Below are 20,583 nucleotides of genomic sequence, written 5' to 3'. Positions count from 1 at the left end.
GGCAGCCACCTGTGCGCGAGGAACTCTGGGGCGCGGCCTGTTGTCCCTGAAAGGGTGGAGTGGGGCATGCTGGGACTTGTAGTTTTCCTTCTGCGAACCCCTGATCGGGCCGCTCTGTGGGTGCTGGTGGCTCCTTGAAGCAGGCTCCCAGCCTGAGAGTCCTGGGTGAGCACAGCCCCCGGTTTTCACAGGGCGGGGTTCCTCCCCAAGGCAATCCCTGGGTGGTGGTGGCCTTCCCCACGTGAATGCTCAGTGAATATTTTGAATTGCCAACCGCTCTATAGGCTGGCTTACAAATCCCACACTTCATGGATGGTGTAGCCTGTTTTCCGTTAAGGGCTCCTGGGACATGTTAACCCTCCCTTCAATGTTTCACCCTCCGGAGAATTTTCCCTGCCCACTAAAGCCTAAGGAAGGGCTCTAACCGCCCCCCCTCCCCATCCCCCGACTCCACCTCCAATAAATGAGGCCATGAACTGAGCAACATGAATCAGTTGGAAATAGAATGGGCCAATGGTTGTCAAACTTTAGCATCGCATCAGAATCACCCAAAGGGCTTGTAGAAACAAAACACAACAACAAAAACTGAAATTTTGGGGCCTGGGCACCAGAGTAAGAAACTGAATTGGTTCAAGATGGGGCCTGAGAATTTGCATGTCTAACAAGTTCCCGGCTGATTCTGATATGGTCCCTGTAGAAGGAGGCATCCTCAAATGGCCTTATTTGACACTGGCAAGAATACAGTAGGAAAATCCTGCACTTACTGTAAACATGGACTTCTGAGCAGGCCACTTCCAGCCCCCTCCATAAGACCATTAAATGCATAAATGGAACGGAAAGTGCTCTATACCCTGGAACATGCTTCAGAAATGCCAGGTTATTGCACAGAGACCCATCTCAAAGACTTGTGGCTTTAGACCAATGGGCTCTTAAGTGGTCATTTGTCCATCTACTCACCCATCTAATACATGTGCCAGCCCTTAGGCCCTATGAAAGTCACAGGGAATAGGGTGCTTACTTATCTGGTGCAGAAAATTCCACTGCTCCACCCCCTTCTAGAATCTCCAGAGCGAGAGAGGATACTTACAATGTGAAGAGTTGAAATCAATCCCTGTAAGGTTTTGATAATAAAGCTCTCCTACCCTCCTTTACATTTGTGAAGGATATAACATGTAACGATAGTCACAATACAAAGAGAAAAGGGGTGGAAGGGCAGAAGCAGTTTCCTATGAGTGCTGAGAATGAAGCACAGGGGTGGGAAAGGGCACAATCACTGAGGATTAGGCAAGGCACCAGGAACAGAAATCATGAAGGGATCGGGGCCTTTATTTCTCCTATAATGTGAAGCTCCCTGTCAAACTCTGTTAGCCTGGAACACATCTGTTTCCTCTCTCTCTTCAGTTTTATCTATTTTCTGTCCTTCAAAGCCCACCTCAGTTCTTTTCATTTCCTGACCACTGCCAGCCCATGCAGATACTTGCTTCAACCTCGCATGTGACCCTCATTTGGCACTGAGAACAAACAGCCCTCTAGTGTTGGCTATTTGAGTTTGCACATTGGACTTCCTCTATGGTATTGTTAAGGTTTTAAATTTCCTCAAGGATGGTATTATGTCTGCGTTCTCTTGTGGATTTCACATTGGGGAATGCATAGAAAACACTAGGTACTCATTAAGTGTCATGACTGGTATATTTTGGACTGGCTTACATCAAATTAGGAAGCAGATCAAAAGATATGCCAGCAGCATCTTCTTTAACTAGAGGCAGGGTGGAAATTGCATATGTGGGTGGAGTAAGATGGAGGTAGGAGTAGAAGGAACATGAGAGGGAGAGGGGAAGCAAGGAGAGAGACCCGCTATGTAACTGCTGTGTAGCTTAATCATAGAATTCAATGGAATGACTAATCTGTTCAGGATGGGCCATGGAATCAGTAAGAACAACTCAGTTTGGAAGGTTGTATATTTTGGAAAAAAAAAAAATATATATATATCATTTGAAGTAAATAAGACCTGAATTTGATTCTTAGTCCTGCTATTTATTAGCTGCTGTTCTTGGACAAGCTACTTAATCTGTTTTTGCATCTTAGGTTCTTCATTGATTGAAAAGAAGGGTAACAATATGATATCACACAAGTTTGATTTGATGAGAAAATGAGGTAACATGAAAATATCCAGCTTACCATGCCTTATCATGTAGTAGATTATGGTTAATAATGTTTTTGAAAACAGAACAATGATAACAATGAAAGTCCAGGACACTACGCTTCATGCCATATTTGAAGCCATGGCCAAGGCTTAATAGGGCCAAAGCCAGAGACTGCAAAAATGTTGTTCACAGGCAATAAACCCACAAAACAAGCTTCAAAAAACCTTTCTAGGAGGTTCTGTTTGGAGCTAGACTTAGATGGAAAAAGCCCTGTATGAATAACCAGCTGATTTATTTCTGAATGACTCGTGTGGAGGGATATTTCATTTTGCATTGATTCAAAGGCTGTTCATAGAGGCAAAGGACTAAAAGGCTCTAACATTCAAAAGTGTATGTGATCCTACTCTTCCCCCCTTTGAAGACCACCATTCTATGATGATGATTTGTAACAATTTATTCTATTTACCAACATCCAAAAATGAGCAATGCGTTGTAAGACCAACTAGGCTTCTGACATAGCCTTTTAAGCATTCAAGCATTCAAGTTCTAAACTTCTCCTAAAGCGGCATCATCATGATTTACATACAAAGGCAGGTGCAATGGTATTCAACAGCATTGACATCTCAAAGAGATGTAGCTTGAAGGCAACTTGAAGGTTCACAATGTTTTCCAAAAAAATCAAGAGAGAACCTTTCCAAATGAACTTAAGTACTGAGGTCCAATCTTCTGAAATACCTAACTAAATACCCTGGAGATCCACAAGAAGTGGCTTCTGTAATACCAGACTCACTGCTTTATTTCTCCTCCCCATCTCTAATTGTTCATTTTTGAGTAATGCTATAAGGTACATGAGCTGTGTTGGTGCCAAATTTCTGTGCCCCTTCAATATGGAACATGCTGTCATCAAAGAAGATGTGGGGCCGTATTTTCACCAAGATGGGACCTTTGGAGGCTCCAGCAAGGAATAGGGCTTCATCTATCTCTAGCCCCCAGCGGCGAAGCGTTTTCAGCACTCGGGCACCTGAACTGGCTGCACTCCTGGCGGTAACCAGGTAGGTCCTGATAGGGCAACATAACCGTTGGTCTTTGGCATAAAACTTCTTCTGCAGTCTGCCTAAGTCTTCCAGAAAGCATTTCAGGGCGCCCTGTAAAAGGAACATACGTCAGAGCTGTGATCGAGTGAGGTCAATGAAACGAATGCTGAGAAAGCCGAGGCTTATAAGAGCTTATGAAAGGGTATATGCACTATCATGATGCCCATGGCACAATGCTGAAATTCCTTGCATTTATGTGACTATATTTTCTTATAAGGCACCATCCTTGCATTCCTTGAATAAATGTAGGATGATCGTATAATTTATTGCCTAAATAGAGATATTTTAAGAGTGAAAGAAATTTCGATTGAAAAGTTAAACCAAGGCAACAGACATAAACTATTGATGGCAAAGTGGGCTATTCTAAATAAAGCTCAGTCAATTACCAAAGCACTACTCTTTTAATTTGCTTTTTTTGTGAATTTCACATTTTAATCTTATAAGGTATACTTTGTTTTGTTTTGTTTCATACCTTGTTGGCTTGAATACAACCTTGTCTTACACTTTTATCTTCAGTCTTTCCAAACACTTAGTTTTAGCTGGAGTACTAGGGACATTGGATTGGATTTTGCTATTTGATCCAATTTGAAAGTCTTGATTTTTAAAACAAAAGTTGACTTTTAGGACATTTATATTTATAGGTATTACATGGTAATGGTTCTGTCTTATGACCTTTATTGTATTTTTCATGCTTAAAGATTTTAAAGGATTGTTCACTAACAAGTGTCTTTTTGGGGGTGTGTGAGTAAGTATGTATGTGTTCTAAGATTTAGGAAGGTTTATATTATTTTTTTCTACTGGTTACCTTTATAATTATAAATTTTTATAGTACCCCCAGTACTCTATTTTTTAAAAATCCAGGATTTATTATTTTTTTTACAGTGAGAAATAGTGAAATTAGGCTACTTCTTTACCTCTTAGTTATTCTCTATTTCTTCTTCACCCATCCAATTTTACTTATTTAACTTGCATCATTAAGGATTCTTTATTTTTTTAAATCCAGGATCTGTTATTTCTTACAATGAGAAATAATGAAATTAGGGTACTTGTTATCTCTTTTATCTCTATTTCTTCTTCAGCCATCCGATTTTAATTGTTTACATCAGCATTATTAAGGATTCTCAGATTTCTAATTATCAGCTTTACATTTGATGATTTGATCAGCTATTGTAGCCGAAGATATCAGCATATTTAGTCTTCCTTAGACCTTTTCCTCTGTGTTTTTCCAGCTTTCATTAGTTATATAATTTCTATATAAGGGCATGTAGTATGCACTTTCTTTTCTACTCCCTAATCCCTATGATTGTTTTAGTTTGGTTCTCTGATTAAATATATTCCAGGCCCATGTGTGCCTTTGTGTTTCTAGTAGTCTACAAAACTTGATAACCCAAGTCTACCAAAATAAGTTCTCTAACACTTGTTTTGTCAAGAAATCTTATGGGAATAAAATCCTTGAGAATATTGTATATTCTCAACTGTTGACCTATTTCCTTTTTATGTGAATGAACTTTTGGCTGGATATAGAATATGTGATTTATATGTTCTTTCCATATCATCTTATAAATAGTGCTCCACTGTCTTTTCTTTAAATATATTTTAAATGTTATTTTTATTTATAGTTAACAATCAGTATTATTTTGTATTAGCTTCAGGTGTACAGCATAGTGGTTAGACTATAATATATTTTACAAAGTGTTTACTCCAATAGTTCCAGTACCCCCTGGCCCTATACAAAGTTATTACAATATTATCAACTATATTTCCTATGTTGTACCTTACATCTCTGTGACAATTTTGTTACTACCAATCTGTACTTCTTAATGCTTTCACCTTTTTCACCTAGTCCCCTGAGCCCCTTCCCCTCTGGCAACCACCAGTTTGTTTGTTGTATCTATGAATCTATTTCAATTTTTCCCTATTCATTTATTTTGTTCATTAGATTCCACAGGTAAGTGAAATCATATGGTATTTTACTTTATCTGACTGACCTATTTCATTTAGTATAATATTCTTTAGGTCCATCTACTCTTTATTGCAAATGATAAGACTTCCTTTTTTATGGCTAAGTAATATTCTATTGTATATATGTACCACAGTTTCGTTTTGTTTTTATACACTTATCTATTGATGGGCAATTGTATTGCTTCCATATTTTGGCTATTGAAAATAATGAATAAATAATGCAATGAACTTAGGGGTGCACATATTCTTTCAAATTAGTGTTTTTGGTTTCTTGAGATATGAAACCAGCAGTGGAATTGCTAGACCATAACGCAGTTCCGTTTTTACTTTTATGAGGAACCTCCATACTGTTTTCCACAGTGGCTGCACTAGTCATCATTTCCACCAGCAGAAGAGCACAACTGTCTTACTATTGAGTGCTGCCATGGACAAGACTGAGAAAAGATTGATTTTTTCCCCCTCAACTTGTATGTGCAGGTTGCCCAAAGAATTATTCTTTCATCTTTGAAGTCAAATAATTTTACAATGGCATGTCTCATGATCATTCTGTTCTATTTCCCTGTTACATAATGTGGCCTTTAATCTTTTAATAGTTTAAGATATGAATGAAAATCTGGTAATTCAGGATCTTTTCATTTATATTTTTAAATATATATTTTGTTGATTTTTTACAGAGAGGAAATGAGAGGGATAGAGAGTTAGCAACATCGACGAGAGAGAAACATCGATCAGCTGCCTCCTGCACACTCCCTACTGGGTATGTGCCTGCAACCAAGGTACATGCCCTTGACCGGAATCAAACCTGGGACCCTTCAGTCGCCAGGCCAACACTCTATCCAGTGAGCCAAACTGGCTAGGGCTTCATTTATATTTTTATATAAATATACATGTTTATGTTTGCCACACACAATCCTCATCTTCTCCCCAAGAAGATAATTTCAGTGTTTTTCTTTAAGGATTCCAATTATGCATATTTTGAATTTTCTTTACCTGTCATCTATTTCTGCTTTTTCCTTTCTAAATTTTTATTTTTTCAATTCTCCTCCTTTCCAGAGTGTTATTATTTAACATTTTATCATCTCTTTTCTATTCTTTAAAATATATTTTTAAAATATATTTTATTGATTTGTCAGAGAGAAAGGGAGGGAGAAAGAGAGAGAAACATCAGTGACGAGAGAGAATCATTGATCTGCTGGTTCCTTCACCCCCCACACTGGGGATCGAGCCCACAACCCAGGCATGTGGCCTGACCGGGAATCAAACCCTGACCTCCTGGTTCATAGGTCTTCACTCAACTCCTGAGCCACACCTGCTGGGCTTTTCTCTATTCTTGCATTTCCAATTTATGACACTGCTGTGTTAAGCTTTTAAAAGTCATAGTGTTTAGTCACAACTTTCACCTATACTTTGGCAAGTATTTCTAGCGAGAGTTCTTCATCTGTTATTAGATTTTTCTCTTCTTTGTCTGCCTTTTTTTTTTTTAAATCCTCATCCAAGGATATTTTTCCATTAATTTTTAGAGAGAATGGAAGAGAGGAAAAGACAGAGAGAAATACCCATGTGAGAGAAACATATTCATTGGTTGCTTCCTGCCAGTGCCTGACCAGGGCCCAGGCTGGGGAGGAGCCTGAAACCGAGGTCCTTGACCGGAATTGAACCCAGGACCCTTAGGCCCACAGGCTGACTCTATCCACTGAGCCAAAGTGGGTAGAGCTGCCTTTTTCTTATAGTATCCTTGCATATGTTCTGTCCTAGTTTTCTTTTTACTACTCATCTCTGATTGGTTTACCAGGGAACAATTAGTGGTTTCAGGGGAAGGTCAAAGATAATGATAGTATTTTAGGACTGACTTGTTTTCACAAATTAAAAGCTCCCTTCTTCTCTGTTGTCATGGAGACAAACTGTTTTCTGCAAACTTGGCTTATCAACGTGATCATTTATTTAGTTTTGTTATCTATGAAGCCATATCTATATATCTATATATCTATCTATCTATCTATCTATATCTATATATATATATCTACATATAGAGAAATACCCATGTGAGAGATATAGATAGATAGATATAGATAGATAGATAGATAGATATATCTCAGGAAAACAATGAAAATTTTACATCCTAAAGGTGGAAGGCACACACATAGTTGAATAAAAAGAGTTTTTTGTTGTTGTTGTTTTGCAGGTGTTGAGGGAGCAACAGCAGCAAAAATGGTATAGTGACTATTGGCAGGGTCAATATGAACTTTCATATTGAGTGCTGGGGTCATATTATTCTCGACAAAATAGACAAAATAGTAAAAATCAAATATTTTATAAGGTGTTTATTCCAATATTTCCAGTACTCACCTGGCCCTATACAAAGTTATTACAATATTATCAACTACATTCCCTATGTTGTACTTTAAATCTCTGTGACGATTTTGTTACTACCAATTTGTACTTCTTAATGCTTTTCACCTTTTTTACCTAGACCAGTGGTCAGCAAGCTGTGGCTCACGAGCCACAGTTTAATTTAGTATAATATTTTGGTGCAAATGATAAGACTCATTTTTTTATGGCCAAGTAATATTCTATTGTATATATGTACCACAACTTTTTTATACACTTATCTATTGATGGACACTTGCATTGCTTCTATATCTTGGCTATTGAAAATAACTCTGCAATGAACTTAGGGGTGCACATATTCTTTCAAATTAGTGTTTGGTGAACTCCAAGGGCAATTTTAAATAAGGTGCCAACTCTGCTGAAGTTAAAAATGAACATGGCCTCTCTTGTTCTGACATAGGCAAATAAACATTCCTCACGCAGAAGGGGGTGTCAGTATCAAAGACACTACATTAGTTAGGCCACAGTTAGCAAAATCACATGGGGACAATTATATAATAGTCAGGTAATTCATAAGTTAGCAAAATCACACAAAGGACACCATATAAATGCCTCATCACTGGGGGAGAGGCAAGATCAATGAAATAACTTTACTCCTAAGACCTAGGAAGATATAGGCACTGCCTTAGATTTGATGAACTAGGACAACAGAGAATGTCTCTTCCCCCTAATCTAACAAAACGTGTAATATCTGTGTGCTGAAACCTACAAAACACTGATGAAAGAAATAAAAAAATGGCCTAAATACACGCAGAGATATACCATGTCAATGGGCTGCAGAAAGACTTGATGTTGTTAAGATAACTATTTCCCCAAGATTAAGATATAAATTCAACACAATCACACACACACACACACACACACACACACACACACACACACACAATGACAAGCTAATTCTTAGATCTGTATACAAATGTAAAGAGATCAGAATGTCCAAAAGATATTTGGAAAATAATGTATTTGGAGGACTGATACCACCAGACCTCAAGACTTACTATACAACTATGATAAGACAGTACACTATTAGTAAAAGATAGATACCTATATTAAAGGAACAGAAAGCCAGTGTTGGAGCACTTAGGATACCTGTAAGCAGTGAACCTTAACCAATACTTTGCATAAACATATAAATTGATTCATAATAGATCATCTGAAGTTTAACATATACTTATCCTGTGACCTAGTAATCCTACTCCTAGGTATTTACCCAAGAGAAATGAGATATAATGTTTACACAGAACCCTGTATGTAAATGCTTAAGGTGGGTGTATTTATAAATAAACTGACAATAGCCTACATATCCTCCTACAGGTTAATGGATAAACATAATGTGGCATATCCATAGAGCAGAATACTTCTCAGCAGTAAAAAACAAGTTACTGATACATGGAATGATAGGGATGAATCTAAAATGCATTATGCTGAATAAGTCAGATTCAAAAGATTGTATTCTGTATGGTTCCATTTATATGACATCTGGAAAAGGCAAAATTATGGGGACAGAAATAAGATTAATGGTTGGAGATAAAAGACTTAAGGATGACTACAAAGCATGGGGAATTTTGTATGTTGTGTATTTTGATTGTGGTTTCAATACTATATGCGTTTGTCAAATCTCTTAAACCACCCACTAAAAATGATGAATTTTATTGTATGTAAATTATACTTGAAAAACTGATTAAAACACACACACACACACACACACACACACACACACACACACATACACCTGGGTGTGATTGTCAGAATGGTGAGACAATGTAGAGATCAAATCAGGAGACATACATTACTAGTCATGATACCACATTGGAGGCTTATACGATACACTGAAAGTGGCCAGATTAATCCTCCCCAACTGTGTCGTTTGCCAGGGACCCTCAGATTTCTTTCACTTGAGACAATTGGGACTCTGCCATGGCCAAACCCCACGACCAACATACTAGGAAGCCTTTGGTAGGAATCGGCCCTCATAACATTCTCATCAGTGGAACACATCTGGCAAAGCCTGGTCTTTATAGAAAAGCTACCCTTTCTATGCAAAAAATAGTATTTTTTTTCTACTGCATAGTGAAAGCCTGTATGAGTAGTAGAAATTTGTTGGTTTTCTCAATTTCAATTGTTTAATGGGAAAAATGATTTAAAACATGCAAAATGTATCTAATATAAATCTAAAAAATTTGCTTTACCTGGGATGAGAAAATGGTATTTTTAGATCATCTTGTAGTAATTCCTTTTTCTTAAGTGTGTGTGTGTTCTTTTTTTGGAGCTCTTTCACATTTCAGTAATAGTTAATGGATAATATAAAATGGGCTGTGAATTTTAGCAAAGCAGATATATATATAAAATATCACAAATGATTTTCCTTGCAGCAGTAAACTTTTTTAACACTGAACAACTTCATAGCATGAGAATAAGTCTTCCAAAGTGGCTATTTAGGAAGGGCCTATGAAGTTAAACACACACACACACACACACACACAGTTTAAATATCATTTGCTGTAACATAAGGTTAGTTAGTAAAACTTTTCAGCTTTCATTTTGTCTATTCACAGTTTTATAAATGTAATAAAATATAATAAACTGTATCTTCACTTCAAGAAGAGCTGAAAAAAAGAGGCCAATTAAATTTTTTGGTAAGATTCAGAGATTAAAACTGAATGATCCATTAGTTCAGTTTGGAGAATATTTTAGTTCTTCAAATTTCCTTTGGTTCAGAAGTTTGGTTCATTTCAGACTGTGGCTTTACCACTTTCACTTCAGTTTATGGATAGGTTCCAAAAAGAGTTCATGTTCAGTTTCAGATTGATTAGGTTTTCATAGTTCGCACTGATTTGAGGCTCATTCTTTGATCCAAGCTGTCAGTTTTGCAGATTTTCTCAATTAAGCAATACCTTTATTGAGTTTGAGGTTACGGAGAGAGAGGTTCAACAAATGTTTACTGACCTACTGGAAATGACCTTACTATTTTGAGAACCTGCTATGTAGAAATGGCTTATTGGTAAGCCACAATGCCTCTGTTACTCATAATTTGGAGGGTGAAGTCATTATCATAAGATCATAGAAACATTTCCAAAAGGCTAGATAAAAGAATGTTTTTTAAAAAAGTCAAAATAGGAGTTACAAGAAAGGAAGAAAATGGCAAAGGATCAGAACTGAGGAGTGGCTGCCTAAAGTAATCTGAAAGCCATCACAATGAACAAATAATGCTATCTATTGGAAAATAGGGGGATCAAAGTTAATTAGAGCTCCTTGAACCCACCTGAACAATAGGCTTAGTCTCACATTGTGTTTCATGTTGAAAGAATTTCTCCAGCCCATCCTTGGTAGGGTATTCCAGCTCATCAGAGAAGAGGATGGAGTCTCCATCAAAAGCCACACGGAGCTGTGAGTCACAGTAAGACGTGTCTTTCCCTCCGTCAAACATTGTTGCAGAGGCGATCCCTGGAAGGCCATGGGGACAGATTAATACTACTCTCAGGGCCTTGAGATTTAGTTTCTACCATTAAAAAAATTATAAACCCTCCCAGACCTTGCATTTCCTCTCTAGCTATTATTTCCTGATGACTCAGCTCCTCTTCACAACCACACATCTCGAAACAGTTGTCCATGCACTGCATTTTTATAAGGGATGGAAAAGTGTAAAATGGATATAAGATGATCACGGAGGATGTCCACCTCCAGAAAGGTCAAAGCTCTAAAAGACGAACGGAAGGGCTGCCACTTGCAGAAACATCTTATGTCCAACAAGGGCATAAACCGCACAGTCATATGGGAAGCTCAATGGAAGTAAGCACTAGCACAAACCTCTCTATTAACACTGGGATAAAACCAAGCCTATACCTTCTTGCAGTGCTTCTTGTACTTTTTCACAGTCCGCAGAGAGATAGAAGTTGGTAAGATATGCCTTCAAATAGCCAACAGGGCTTTTGCCACCGGTCAGACAGAAGCGGTCAATTAGTAAGCCTGTTATCGGGTGAGAAAGATTTTGTTATGTCAGAGTCTAAAGACAATGTAGCTACTATAAGTGCAAGTGGGAGTTACCTTAGGAATAAGTGAGTGCCCAATGAGGTTTTAGAATTTCCTTCTGAGTACCAGTATGGGAAAATGAAAATTACCTTCTTAGCACCAGCATCTTATATAATAAAGATGTAATATGCAAATTGACCCTCACTCCATCACTACATCACAAGATGGCTGCACCCACAGCAGAGGCAGGGTTCCCATAACACAAGGTGGCTGCGCCCACAGCGGAGGTGGGGTTCACAAAACTAGCCATAACGAGCAATCAGCAGGGACCCGAGACTGTGTGGCGCCAGGCTGGGGTGGGGGACATGAGGCTGTACCTCCTTGCCCAATGGGGCTTAACAGGGGACTTCAGTCTGTGCCCCCCCCCCACCACCACCACTGGCAGGCCTCCCCATGAGGGTGGGGCTGGCTGGGTCTGGGTCTCGCATGATTTTGAGGCACCACAGTTATGTAGGGACTTGACTCTGGGTCCCACGGCACACCCCAGACTCTGACAGGAGGAAGATTTTCATATACATTTTACTAATTTTCTTTGATCTCTGACATTTCTATTATAGAGAAAGGGCAAATAGCAATATTAAAATATTTCTTCTAATTAATTCCCTTTTAATGTCCATGCATTTTGTGCACCAGACCACTAGTTTTATATAATAGTTGATGTGTTTGATGCATAAAAATGTACGAAGTCCATCCACATTGACCTTGCCAATTTAGTCTCACAATAACTGGCAGGCATTATTACCTTCATTACAGAAAAGGACACCAAAACCTAAAAGCTTGTCTAAACCCACTGGTTCCTGTTGACTCTTGTCTTTCAACTGCAGCCTCCTGACTGTTGTAAGGGCCAGTTAAAGTGTGATTGTCTATTTTAAGTACTGTTTCTATCTTTCTTCAATAACAATACAATAGTAATAAAAAGTTGTGCTAAGAATTGAACATTTTTTTAAAAACATCAACAAAAGGTTTGAAATTGTCTCTATTTCCTGACTTGGAAGTTTAAATGGAATTAATAACAGACTAAACACTAATATACCACCAAATGTCTTTTAAATCAACAACAATTAAAAAAAAGTACTAGATGTTGGTGAGAGGTTTGCAAAATAAGCATTCAAGTTCACTATGGATGAGAGTATACATTGGTACAAGCTATCTAAAAAGTAATTTGACAAAATATATCAAGCACTTCTAATAGGTTTATACATTTTGACCTTAGATTGCATTTTTGGGGACTTTATTTTAAGGGAATAATCTGAAACTCTGATAAAGATTTATGTAGAAATGTTTGATGCAGGATTATTCAAAAAAGCAAAACATGGTTAAATAATGTGTGAATAATTAAGTAAAGTGTAACATGCATAGAAGATATTTACCCATTCAGAGTGTTTGTAGATAGGTGATACACTGGGCAGCTGCATATAACAAAAAGTAGTATTTTGAGTCTAACACCTATATGGACCTAGAGAATAGATAGAGTCCTTCAACAGTTGAGTGCAAGTGTTTGTTGTGGAATTAACAAAATGCTCTCACTTTTCCACGTAAGCCAGCACTGGGCAAACATGACACAAAACTGTACCCTACAAATCCTTAATTATATTGATTTAATGAACAGAAATTATGTGGTGGCACTGGGGCTTTAGAAATGCCTAGAACATTGTTCCTTATTTCAAAGAGACAATTCACTGAGGAGCCAGGCTTGTAAACAGATAATTATAAAATAACAAAGACCATCGCAGAGAGGTATACAAATTGCCTTCAGCACCCGTAGAAGGCAGGTGACTAACTCTTTTCCCAGGTGACAGTTTGTTATTCCATGAACAAGGCTGCATGAGAAGATTGGGCTCAATCAGTTAATTTGCAGATTTAATCAGTGAATAACGATGCTTTTTTATGCTACTACTTTTGTGGGCTCAGTGTGAAGAGGGATAGAGAGACATAACTCACCTACTAAGTCACCTAAGAGCTGCACTTTATTGAGTAACTAATCTATGCCAGTCCTCTATGCTAAACCTTTTACCTACGTTATTTTCATGTCCTAACACGATGAAAGCTGCATTTTTGAAAGGCAAACATTTTTAAAAGTATGTAGTTAGGTTAATACAATTTATAACTTGTAATATATCTTGATTATTTATATATGCCCAATTTCAACCAAGCATTTAAATATGCCAAATTTATACCTTATTTTGGCTTGACATCCCCATAAAACTGATGTCATTTAGAAAATAGGCTAAAGTCCCCAAAATAAGAAGTCAGGTAATGCCATAACAGGAAGAAGGGGGACTTTCTCTTAAAGTCCCCAGCACACTGATGGAAATACTCTGAAGAGACGTTTGATGTGTGGGGAGAACAGCCAGGGAAAATCAGAGTTTAAGAGTGGAAAGGCAAGGTGAGAACCTTTAAACCTTTCACATGTATCTGCGGTGAGCAAGAAGTTTGATCACACAGGGAAAGCCTCTGGGATGACGGCTCCTTGAAGTCAGGTTCAGAAGTGAACAACATAAAACAGAAATGCATCGCAGGACCTGGGATTAAGACTTTGAAATTCACACTTGACAAGTTAAGTCCAGAGCTTTGGGCCCAACTCTGTGCTGAAGTTAAAAATGAACATGGCCTCTCTTGTTCTGACATAGGCAAATAAACATTCCTCACGCAGAAGGGGGTGTCAGTATCAAAGACACTGCATTAGTTAGGCCACAGTTAGCAAAATCACATGGCCTCCCTCTTCCAGAGCGGCGAGCCGTGCTTCCACATGGTATTTATTTTACTTACCATAGTGATTGACGCTGTTTATAAGCCGCACTCCCACTTGGGCATGGTTATTAGTCATCAGTACAATATCAAATAATTCGTGTTCTTCAGGATACAGATCACGGAGTCTAGCATTGACATGCTGCAGGGCCTGTAGGTTACAAACATGAGCGTGTGTGTATAAGAGGGCCAGGCAAGGTGGGTACTGGGAGTCTGGAGAGAAGGGATCTTATCAATGTCAAATTCAAGCTTTGAAGACACTTCACTGAGAGTTAGGGCTCCTTGTAGGTGAGGTTATGTCATTCATTTCTGTACTTTATGCCTGTCACACATAGTACTTCAGTTAATGATTAGGGAATCTATAGATATTTGTTGAAATTGTTACGTTTGGTCTACTAGCATTATCTCTGTGGGGTAGGCAAAGAGAAGGATTAGGTTAACTTCTTAATCCCTTTTTTACCCAGACCCCCACCCCCATGCCTGTCCCCTCTAGCAACCCTTAATTTGTTCTCTGTATCTATGTGTCTGTTTCTTTTTTGTTTTATTCATTTATTTTGTTCTTTAGATTGCACATGTAAGTGAAATCATAGAATTTGTCTTTTTCTGTCTGACTTATTTCACTTAGCATGATACTTTATAGTCCATCCATGTTGTTGCAAATGGTAAGATTTCATTTTTTTTATAGCCAAGTAAAATTCCATGGTATATGTGTACCACATCTACTTTATCTAATTGACTATTTATGGGCACTTGGGTTGATGATTATTCTTTTATTGTGAAAAATATAGAATACTTCATGAATTTGCATAGTTATCCTTGCACAGGGGCCATGTTAATGGTCTGTATTGTTCCAATTGTACTGTATGTGTTGCCAAAGACCCCTTTCTCTCTTTTTAAGCAGGAGTCTTCAGAATAGGTGTGTGGTTTCCTCCCATGCCCCATACATACTTTCTACTTACAGCTTGTTTCTGCCTGGTTATGATGCTACTGTGTAATATTTGTTGAAGCTATATAGGGATCACAGTTAAAGTGCTATACATTTCTGTATAAATGTAGATAACTTGACTTCATTAAAATCATGTCCCTAAGTGCCAAGAACATCTTGATTTTTTAAAAATATGCTAGGTTTGGGGCAAAAGCAGCAAGAGTGAATTTCATCTCATTTTAAGGAGGCGTTTTATTCTACTAGTGCTTGGAATTGTAAATTCGTCATTTTTTCTGGCTACCACTCCTTCCGAGGAGGGAACAGGTCTCCTGATTAGAAATCTACTTAGGAAAGCACAGCATCTCAGTTCTGGGGTCGAGCCTCCCTCAATGGTCTGGGAGCCTCTGTGAACCTCAATGATCTGGGAGCCTCTGTGAACGCAGAAACCGGACTGGGGTCAACTCCAGGGGCAAGAACAACAAAGGTGCGTTAGGGATTGTGAGGGAACCCGGAGGAGATCCCCAGGCCGGCCTGGGTCCTCCCGGTACCTTGACGAAGCGGAAGGCGGGCCCGGGGGTCAGGATGACGTTCTCGTTGCAGAGCTGGTACTCCATGTACTTTTCCAGACCCTCCTCCTCGTAGACTTTCCTGCCGTCCACCATGTTGAACAGAGCCCGGGACGACACAGCGATGGTGAGGGCGTGCTTGGGTTTGGCCTGCAGACAGGAGTGCCAGTGCAGAGCGCAGGGGGGCGAGGGGCGGGCACACAGACGGGAAGGGGTCAGGTTAGGACTCATCCCAGGGCAGGGGAGAGGGGGTGGGGAAGAAAACAGATGGGCCCTTGCTTGGGGCCCTGGGATGCTGGAAACAGCTAAGGCCTGGACCCCCCCTCCCTCCCTCCACCTTCCACCCCCTACTCCCCACCCCATCACCACCACCACCACCACTGAGGCTGCAGGAGGAGGGCTTGGGATGCACTTGGACTTCCCTCCAGCTTGGAGAGTTGAGATGCTGGGAGGGGCGTGGGCTCTGGGGCTGCGCAGAGGGGTGCCCAGGGTACCAGGGTCTGCAGGCTCTGCTCACCGGCCGGGGGCGTGAGCAGCCCGGGTTCTTCTCATACAGTGTCCTCACTGATGACCAGTAGGCCTCCTCGTCCTCATTATCCAACTCCCGCTGCCGGCCCAGGTCAGCTATATAGTCGCGGTCCTGGGAGCTGTAGGACCTGCGCTGAGAATAGGGCTTCCACTCCAAGGGGGGTGTGCGTGGACAATCCCGATGCAGCGAGTCCCGGGAGTCCCGGGAATCCCGGACATCCCGATCCCGATCCCGATCCCGATCCCGATCCCGAATCAGACTGTGCCCCCAGTGGTCATGGTGCTCATGCATCTTGATGCTGCGCATGGATGGGGCCAGAGACTGAGGCAGGGACTGGGGCTGGGTGGGCAGGAGTCCTCAGGCGCAGGTGGCGTGTGCAGCACGGGCGTCGTGGGCGGGGACGGGAGCTCGTGCTGGGACAGTTCGTGCTGGGACTCTTGCTGGCTGTGGGAGGCAGCGGAGGAAGTCCGGGAGGTTGTGGAGCTTGTGGGGCCCTGGAGCAAGAGAATGGGCGTCTGAGTTCCACATGCGTCTGGGACCCCTTCCCCCCAATCCAGCAGGAGGCAAGAAGCTGTCCCCTGGCCTCTGGTCCTTCCCTAGCCTTTCACTGGCTCCTGGTTCACCCCCGCTCTTTTAAGTGGGGCTTCAAGGGGCTTAGCCATTTCAAGGCTCCAGATATTAGTCGTTTCTGTTAAATGGATACGGACACAGTCAGCTTTCATTGACCCCATTCCCCCATCACCCTTTTTATTTATTTTTTAGTAGCTGGGGCACAGGCTCTCTTTCTTACCCTCAGCAGATGCCCACCCTTTGCAAAGTTCTGTCATTGGACTTCTGTATGTATACCTGCCCAGTCAGAGACTTCCAGGCAAGCCTGAGTAAGGGGTCTTGCTTGCCACTGCCTCCATCTGTGAGCTCCAGTTAACCCTATGAGCACCTAGACCAGATGTCCCCCGCCCCCCGCCCCCCGCAAAGACTCTACAGAGCACCTTGGAGACATCTCTTTGTACATTTGCCCCACGACTAAGGCAGTGATCGCTGGAGGGCTGCCAGCTGGGTAGCCCAGTGTCTCCCTTTTGCCTGCAGGGCTGTGTGTGTCTGCAGAGCTCAGGAGAGAGTACCCTTCCCAAGTAGGAAGGAACCATTCTAGAGACAGCACCCCTTTCCTAAGGTGTGCAATAAATCATTATGCATCCATACATCATTTCTGTTTTTATGAAGGTTTCACATATTTTGAAAGGCGTTTTCTTGGTTAAATTATTGAGCCGGTCCACACAGAGCTAGATGGATTGATGGGAAGACAAGTTTTCCCAGTGGCTGGATCTATGCCACCCTCTCTCTACAACCAAGGACTTAATCTCAAAATTAACTTTTTCTTCTTATGTGGCCAGGCTTACATAAGGGCCCAAAGGACTACACAATCTAAGACTCTTCAACAATTTATCTTCATTGTTGACCTTTCCAACCTTTGTTCTTACTCGTGAGTACTCAACAGTTTGGTGGAAGGAAGAAAGGTAGGAAGGGAGAAACCTAGAGTGGAATCATTTCAGTGTAAATGATTAAAGATGTAGTGGCCTTGGATTTTAATCTAGCTCTGTTAGCATTATTAATGTGAAATCTTAGACAAGTTATTCTGTGTGTGTGTGTGTATGTGTGTGTGTGTGTGTGTGTGTGTTTTCAGCTGTAAAATAGGGCTTCGGGGGGCAGGGGAGTGTGAAGTACATAGAACAGGGGCTGGCACATAGAAAACATCAACAGTTTTTAGCCATCATCATCGGTATTATCATTACTGTTGTTACCATTATGCTATCATGCACTCCATCCTTCATCCCTATCTCTACCTTAAGACTGGTGGGCTTGCTTCTGGCTTCCTCTGCTGATGGGACTCTGGAGGATGGGTTCCGTGAACTTCCAGACCACTGGCTTCGCACGACGTACCCTCGAGACTCTGTCTTTGGCAATGCTTCTTGTGATCCCTTTTGAGGAGAGAAGAGATCCAGGGCTGTAATATGCCACCACCCAATCCTCACATGCTGGTGCCTACAGAATAGCCATGTCCAGCTAAACATAGCAAGCCCCATTGAGAAGATCGTGGTCACTGTGACCCTTAAGTCAATCTGGCCCAGTCCTCACTTCACTGAGGATCAATAAAGTGGAACTATATCTGGAAGAGCATCCAAAAGCAAGGCACAAATCTGATATCTCATCTTTTTTCACCTGTCACTCTTCAATGGTCATTTGTACAGTTGACCATTTTTTCTCCCCTTTTCCACATCTTCCCTTAAGAATAAGCCCATGAACAGATGCTAAAAAGACATTTCCCCATTTTGACCAGACTACAAAGATGAGGGCAGCTGGTTCCTAAACAAGGCTGTGATGGGGCTCCACAGTGTAAGAGGGAATAGAGCACTCTAGCATTCCCTCTGAGCAGAACAACACTGAAGGAGACCATGGAGAGGCAAGGGGAAGAGTTTCTATGTCCCATTTCCTTCCCCTCACCCAGACTGACTGTGGCTCCCCTACAAAATCAGTAGTTTGATCTCTGCTCACCCTGCTCATGGTGACCTGCTGGCCCTGTTTCCAAAACAGGCACATGTGAATATAAATACGTATTGTGCGGCAGGGGCCAAGAAGGACTGTTCCCTCAGCTGCCCTAAGGCAGTGTCTACACGACTGATGAGGACGCATGGGGCAACATCTCAGCCAGTGATGCGGATTGATTGCATGCCTCATCTGAAAGATTGTGCAGAAAATAGTCAATGCGATGGCCAGACTCCCCTGCCCTCCCTGGTTTGAACAAAGACCAGTCTCCTCCCAAAGGCTGAGCAGAGGAGACGGCTGTGGTTTCTACACCATATTTTTCTGTGGGAACATGGGGATGTGTACTGTAGGGAAGGCAGGGACCAGCTTCTCCTAGCTTTTCCTTAACCTCTCCATGAGGGACATTAGATAATCCCTTAAACAAACGTCAATAGCTCAGTCTCTCAGAACTCCCTTACCCCGAATATTTCTATTATGCTTTCTGCTTTTTTATTCTCTTATCAACTATAAAAAAAGTCAGCTCACCGGAGTGCTGAGACGAATTGATTTTTCAGATTCCTGTCTTTTCTCTGTTTCTAGACTCTCTTTTGAGTATTTCGTTGCAGATTCATTCTTAATATAGAAACAAAGAATGTTTATTAATTTTAATCTCAAGGGCATTAGAAACCTGGGGCTTGGGGACAAAGGATAAATTAAAATTAGCATTCATCTCTTTGCTAATCAAATCTTTATATATATATGAAGTTTGACATTTTTTGCCCTGTTCTGCTAAGTATGAGTAAAATCAATTCAAAGAACTATATCATTTTTAAGGTAGAAATTCAGTGGTTTATAGGTTCAAGGCATAAGGCATTTATCATTTAAATATTGTAATATGGGCCCGAGCTGGTTTGGCTCAGTGGATAGAGTGTCAGCCTGCCGACCAAAGGTGCCAGATTCAATTCCAGTTCAATCACAAGTGCCTGGGTTTCGGGCTCCATCCACAGTAGGGGGCATGCAGGAGGCAGCCAATCAATGATTCTCAGCATTGACGTTTCTAGCTCGCTCTCTCTCCCTCTCCCTTCCTCTCTGAAGTCAATAAAAATATTTTTTAAAAAATTGTAGTATGGGATATTCTGTGGGAGAATCATACAGGGGTCAGCAACTGTGTTTTCACCTCTTACAACTAACATGAGCATATACTCCCTAAGTGCTGATTTATCAGATTGACTTATACTTTAATCTCCTTTTTCTCCCCTTTTATCATTCACTTTTCCCTCCATTTTCCCTCCACGCAGTAGGGAAATAATTTGATAATTTCATCTGAAATAATTCCATAATTTCAGAGAAGCCCCAGAGGTCAATAATGGATGGATATCTAACTTTCCTTGACTCTTTGGCAGGACTCTAGGATGTTTAATTCGCTCACCTTCTTTTTCTGTTTCAGAGATGTTTGACTCATTTCTTTAACTATAGAAATTATTTTGCTGTTATGCAGGTGTTCATCTCCCCAGCGCCATTTTCTGTTGCTCAGTCTAGGCATGCATAGAATGTCAAATTTATGACATCACATGTGACTCCATAGTAACAAACTGACTGTGAATACATGACTATTAAATGTTATTTATTCATATTTGAGTACATCCACTCATAATCATTGTCTGGGTCTTTAGAAATT

At 40.6% G+C, this 20,583-nt stretch overlaps 1 protein-coding gene across 1 annotated transcript in view; it reads right to left on the bottom strand.

Moving 5' to 3' along the window:
- LOC102761508 (cytosolic 5'-nucleotidase 1B) overlaps positions 1-20,367 on the bottom strand; it is a 25,023-nt gene extending 4,656 nt beyond the window's left edge. Inside the window, exons 1-8 of the mRNA XM_006767603.2 lie at positions 20,335-20,367; positions 19,452-19,538; positions 18,185-18,361; positions 16,374-16,724; positions 15,839-16,006; positions 14,387-14,516; positions 11,432-11,554; positions 10,851-11,032 (exon numbers count right to left, since the gene is read on the bottom strand). Of these exons, the coding sequence (XP_006767666.1) occupies positions 10,851-11,032; positions 11,432-11,554; positions 14,387-14,516; positions 15,839-16,006; positions 16,374-16,724; positions 18,185-18,361; positions 19,452-19,538; positions 20,335-20,367 (1,251 nt within the window). The remainder of the gene's footprint in view (positions 1-10,850; positions 11,033-11,431; positions 11,555-14,386; positions 14,517-15,838; positions 16,007-16,373; positions 16,725-18,184; positions 18,362-19,451; positions 19,539-20,334) is intronic.
- Between the last annotated feature and the right edge of the window lie 216 nt (positions 20,368-20,583).

Source organism: Myotis davidii, unplaced genomic scaffold (assembly GCF_000327345.1).
Source record: "Myotis davidii unplaced genomic scaffold, ASM32734v1 scaffold238, whole genome shotgun sequence".
Lineage (NCBI taxonomy): Eukaryota > Metazoa > Chordata > Mammalia > Chiroptera > Vespertilionidae > Myotis > Myotis davidii.
Note: the sequence above shows the minus strand (reverse complement) of the source record. Positions and strands in the feature narration are given on the sequence as shown.